We start from the raw sequence: 6,000 nt of genomic DNA, 5'->3' as shown, positions 1-6,000 counted from the left end.
ATGAAAATTTGGCCTTTGCTTGGATGTCTCCGAACCCCTGCCTTTAATATTTCTACTCTGCAAATGAGGAAACTGAGGCAAAAAAGCACTTAAGTGCTTTGAATCACTTTTGAGAGACAGTCTGATTCTTGTCATCATTTGGGATCTGCTCCAGTTCCACCCTGTTTCCATCAGAAAAAAAAAAAAAGGCTATATTAAATATTATTTAAAATGTGAAATTCCTAGTAAAAACTGTCCTGGCCCATAGCAGGGAGAGAGACTATATGGTATTTAAGGTCCCTCCCAGCCCAAAGAAATCTCTGATTGTGATTATGATTTTGATCATATTTGAAAAAAATTAAACTAAAAAAAAAAAAAAACCTCAAAAAACTTTCTTTCTTTGCTTATTTCTAAAAACTAATTGAAAAAAGCAAATATTCTTGCATTCAAATATTCTTGCATGAAAATGACTGGTAGTCATTAAGAGGAACGATTTAAATGGGTCTACATTCAGCATGGAAACAGCTCCAAAATGGCATGAACAAAGTGCAGGTAGTACAAACTCCTAAGCATATTGCAGCATCAATGTGCTCTACAATGTGGTCACATGTGTCCCAAAGTGTGAGAATAATAACAGTTCTGTCAGCCTGGAGAAATGTGTGACTCAGGCATCAGGCAAAGGTTTGCTGCTATGATATGATAGAGCTGTCACCTTTTAATATGTGATGCCAACAAGAAAAAAAATAAAAAATTTATAGCTCTCTTCTCAGTCAACTTAAATCAGATTGGGGGAGAACATTGTGGAGGATGAGCCACCATATGCTGGGGTTATATGAGCACAAACAGACAAATTACCATTGCTATTTCTGTGTCTATGTCTGTCTGCTGCCCTTTTTCCTTTATAGGGTTAATTGGAGATCACTGGAGAAAAAAATAAAAGAGCAAACAGTATCTCTATGACAAGTTCTGAACCAGCTGTCTTAACTGGAAATCTTGGCCTTTTATCCAAAACATGCATTATTTTTAGCTAAGAGGTCCCTGCTCCTGCATATGCAGGCAGGTTTGTTTAGCCTCCCACACACAAATAATTTAATGGATTTCAGGGGGCTGCCTTCACTGTGAGCAGTGAACATCTGCTTAATGCTTGAAGGAGCAGCACCCTAATTTTCCAAATAAACCTCTTGACGCATAAAGTAGTAACTGACAGACAATAACTGTGTAAAATTAATTCCCTCCATATGGGTTTGCAAGGCCAAGAAAGAAAACCAATGGAGAGAGAAATGTTGTTTTCAAAAATCTAAGAGAGGTAGTGGCACAAGAGGTTGATAAACTGGCTGATGAGAAGGGTAAGATGATTTCTCAGTGTATTTGTATCACGCCCATCCCTGGGGTAAAATCCCAGTGTTTGATGTTTGTGGATTCCCCATCCCTGGGAGTGTCCAAGGCCAGCTTGGACAGAGCTCTGCAAAACCTGGCGTAGTGGAAACTGCTGCTGCCTGTGGCTGGGGTTGGAAGTGTGTGGTTATGATCTTTTATGAAAAACCCTTTTGCTAGGATTTTTCTCTTGAGAAGCCGAGAGGCGGCAGAAGAAAAGAAAAAGAATAATTATCTGTGGAATGCAACAGGTGCATCTGTGATTGGTCTCATGTGGTTGTTTTTAATTAATGGCCAATCACAGTCCAGCTGTCTCAGACTCTGAGAGTCATGAGCTTTTGTTATGATTCCATTCTTTTCCTTTCAAGCCTTCTAATTAAATCCTTTCTTCTATTCTTTTAGTATGGTTTTAATATAATATAGATATCATAAAATAATAAATCAGCCTTCTGAAACATGGAGTCAAGATTCTCATCTCTTCCCTCGTCCTGAAACCCCTGTGAACACCACCACAGAAGTGGATTGCCCTTCAGCTCCCATCCAGTCCAAACCATTCCATGACTTTATGTTTCTATCATTCCCTGTAGGAATGAAGAAGGGAAAATTGGCAGAATGGGCCTCCAGTTAAGGAGCTGGGCTGTGACTCAGTGGCTTGTTCCATTCCTGTCTCTCCCCATGTCAGAAACCCTTTGCAACCTCAGGAGATTTTTACCACAGCCTCCAGAGCAGCACCCACTGCTGGAGTTCTGAATCCTTCCCAGCAGCACCAGATCCCAGGAATCCAATGGAGAACCCTGCTTTTTTCCAATGGAGAACACTGGGTTTTTTTCAATGGAGAACCCTGCTTTTTTTTTCAATGGAGAACCCTGTTTTTTTCCAATGGAGATGGAGAACATTGCTTTTTTTCCAATGGAGAACACTGCTTTATTCCAATGAAAAACCCTGGGTTTTTTTCCAATGAAGAACACTTTTTTCCAATGAAGAACGCTGCTTTTTTCCAATAGAAAACACTGCTTTTTTTCCAATGGAAAACACTGCTTTTTTTCCAATGAAGAGCACTGTTTTTTTCCAATGGAGAACACTGCTTTTTTCCAATGGAAAACTGGTTTTTTCCAATGAAGAACACTGTTTTTTTCCAATAGAGAACACTGCTTTTTTTTTTTTTTCCAGAGGACCTGTGTACCAATATAAAGATTTCTACTGCCACCTTCCACTTAATCCCAAACACAGCTTTCTCACACAAGGGCCACATTGAAATCAGCAACACCCCTGGCTCTCCTCATTTCACAGCAAAAAAAAAAAAAGAGTGCAAGGGGTACTTTATCCCTCCTTCCATTGGTTGGTTGATTGATTTGTTTAATTTTATTTCATTTTTGGGGAAGGACAGAAGTTGAGGACAAGAGGGACAAGAAGGCTTGAGGACTCCAAGTGAAAATAAGCAGAGCTTTTTTGGAAATGTGATACTTCTTAGTGGGGGCAGAGAGAAGCAGAATGAAACAGCCTAATTGCAACATGTGCCTTTGGAAAATAAAATGCAATAACTGCAACCCAGAGCCCAGCCACAACAAAGTCAAGGTCAAGTTGCATGAACAGCTTAAACTGTGGCATTTCCTGAGTTTTACTTATTTGGCTTTACAGCCCAAGCATTTTGTTCTTCTAGTTATTTTCTACTCCATATATGAAACACATTCAACCTGCCCGTTATTCATTAGTAGCTGGTGTTTAAAAGGAAATGGAATAAAACCATGGGGGCTCTATGGGTTTGTGTGGCAAAAACATCACTGGGGGACTTGTTGTAATATTTCCTTGGCCTTTTGTTTTGAGGAGCTGCAGAGTGAAATATTGCCCCCAGGACAGAAGGAAAAAAAAAAAAGTTGTCTCAGTGTTTCATGAAGAAATTTCAGCCCTTAGCTCCAGGCAATCACAGCCTCAGCAACCCCCTATCCCATGGTGATATTTTTCCATGTTTTCCCTCCATGTCAGAGTTTATAGGCTGGGAAGGAGAGCAGACACTGTGGTGTGTTATGTGCACATTGTGGTTTGTTCTGGGTGTCTGTGAGGAGTTTGAGGTTTGTTCCCAGCAATTCAGGCCACTTTATTTTATGCTCTCTGAACATGTACATGCAGAAAGCTTTTTCGTAACAATTCTAGGCAGAGTAGTGAAAGGAGCTTTTCATGTCAAATTACAGTGGGGAAAATAGAAAAAAAAAATTAAAAACTACGAACAAACCTCCTGTAAAAACAACAGCAGGTACTCAGACACCTTTCCTCTTTATCACATTCTCAGTTTTGCAAATAAGAAAACATATCTATCAAAAAAAAAGAACCCAGTAGAGATCAATGAATTTTAACTGAGTCTTTATGGAGGAAGCTTTGCCTTTGGAGAAGTGTTTTTCTCTCTGCTGGTGCTGTGGATGCCCTGGAGATGAGATAAAATTTTTAGAAAGATGGTGTAAAATATAATGTGGGATCATAGGGTGCTATGAAAATCCAGGTTGGAAGGACTATCAGGAGCCCCTGCTCAAAGCAAGATCAACTCAGAGGTCAGACCAAGTCACACAAGGCTTTGTCCAGCTTTGAGAAAGGCTGGAGATTGTACAGCCCATCTGGAAATCTGTTCTCATAGTTGGAGCTCTCCTCCTTTCCCTGTCTCTCAAGTCTGATTCTTTTTATCAAGGAAGAAGCTCCTTTTGAAGAACCTCAGAGATCAGAAATGTGTCATCCAACCTCGTCCTCAAAGCTGCCTTTCCAAGGGGATAGAGCTCTGTGTGGCACATGGCACCAGTTAGGAATCTTGATATCACAAAGGGAAAAGCATTTCCTTCTTTGTCACTGATATGGAAACGAGCTCTTTGTTGTCACAGACACTCATCTCCTGGAAAGTGCTGGTTCAGATGTTAGATTAGCTCATTTAAATGTAAGTGAAATTTTTAATAAGTTGTTCCAGAGAAAGTTCAGTGGAAGAACAAGGGAGGAACTGTAGCTGCAAGGTAAGTAAGAGGATGAGAGGAACTAAGAGGATGTCAGTGGACTGGGCTGAAAAAGAAAAGTGATTTTCTGAGGATAATTACAAGTATTGGGTGCTGACAATGGTCTTGATAATGCTTTCACTAATAAACTCGGCAAAACTGAGAGTACACTAATTAAACTGATGACAAGAGACATCACTGACACAGAGGCACTCAGTCTACTGAAATAATTGAATGGGAGCTGGAATAACAGAAATGGGATGAGATTTAACACTTTGAAGTGATAAGGTCACACATTTGGAGATTAGGAACTATTAATCTAGTAAAGCTTCAAGTTTTCCAGTGCAAACAGCTGAGAGGGAAACATGACAGATGTGTTGGTCAGTCAGGGGATGGCTGTGAGGCACTGACATGGCAAAGCCATCAAAAAGACAAATGTGCTTCTGGAGGCTTCAGGCTGAATGCTTCAAGGAGCCATCAGGAAATGTTAATGGTGCCTTCCAAAGCAGCTGTTGTCTCATCTGGAGCTGTGCACACTCTTCTAGCCAGCCCTGTTCAACAAAGATATTAAACAGAAAATATTAATTCTTCTTTCTTAGAGGAAAGAAATTAAAGTGAGATGCGAGTGAGGAAAGAGAGATTCTACCTTGATTTGTGATATAAGGAAGAGCCAGTGTGGGTCAAACAGGGAACAGAAAGTAATATATCCTAATAGGATGTCACCTAAAGAGCCATCTCATAGGGCAAGGTCAAATGTTCTCAAGTTCTGCCAGGGGAGGTTTAGGTTGGATATTAGCAAAAATTTCTTCACTAAAAGAGTGGCCAAGAACTGGCACAGGCTGCCCAGGGCAGTGGTGGAGTCACCATCCCTGGGGGTGGCTAAAAAGTGAATAAAAGTGTGGCACTTCACAATAAGGTTTAGGAGGAGGGGTGGTACTTGGTCAGAGGTTGGACTTGATGATCTTGAGGGTCTTTTCCAACCTTAATGATTCTGTGATTTGCCAAAAACTTATTGGTTGTCTATGGGAGACACATCCCACAATGCTGAAAAGCTTCAGATTATCACAACATAAACCATAAACCAGCAACATAAACCTGCTGAGACTCCTGTCTTATTTCCCAGTCAAACCAATTTACATTATTTTATAAAAATAAATAACTTTGTTTTTTCCTAACAAGATGAAAGGGTTTGTGAAATCTTGGAAATCAGCTTCCATTCTGTTTTTTCCATAGAGTTTTGTATTCTTTCTATCCTCTCAGTTAAATGATAACTGAGAATACAAAAAAAAAAAACCCAAAAAAAAACCCCAAAAAAAAAACAACCAACCAAAAAAAAACCTCAGGAAAAGACCCTTTCTTAGTGCTGGAGATGTCACTGTGCTCAAGATGAGGGCTGGACTGGTAGAATGAGGGATAAAAGTGTCATAATCCTTCTGGTGGAACTGCATATTTTTAAACCAAGTTTTGCACACAGAAGACTCCAGGTAGACAATGAGGAAGCTGAAGATGAAGAAAGGGACTTAAAGTGTGTAAGTAACCAGATAAATTAAAGAATTTACAGCTATTCAGGGTTTTATTAGGCTTTGTTTAAACAGGGCTAAGAGCAGTGAAAAAATATCTATCAAAGTGAAAATAAAACAAACCAGTTCCATGGATGTGGATGAAAATAATACTTTAA

The 6,000-nt window shown here is 39.8% G+C and overlaps 1 protein-coding gene across 1 annotated transcript in view; it reads right to left on the bottom strand.

Moving 5' to 3' along the window:
- Nucleotides 1-4,686: 4,686 nt before the first annotated feature.
- Nucleotides 4,687-6,000, bottom strand: part of LOC118685845 (uncharacterized) — a 77,481-nt gene continuing 76,167 nt past the window's right edge. The window contains exon 2 of the mRNA XM_036381537.2: nt 4,687-4,873. Coding sequence (XP_036237430.1) covers nt 4,800-4,873 — 74 coding nt within the window. The 3' untranslated portion in view covers nt 4,687-4,799. The remainder of the gene's footprint in view (nt 4,874-6,000) is intronic.

This window comes from Molothrus ater, chromosome 4 (genome assembly GCF_012460135.2).
Source record: "Molothrus ater isolate BHLD 08-10-18 breed brown headed cowbird chromosome 4, BPBGC_Mater_1.1, whole genome shotgun sequence".
In the NCBI taxonomy this organism is placed as follows: Eukaryota; Metazoa; Chordata; class Aves; order Passeriformes; family Icteridae; genus Molothrus; species Molothrus ater.
This window is presented reverse-complemented; position numbering and strand designations above follow the sequence as displayed.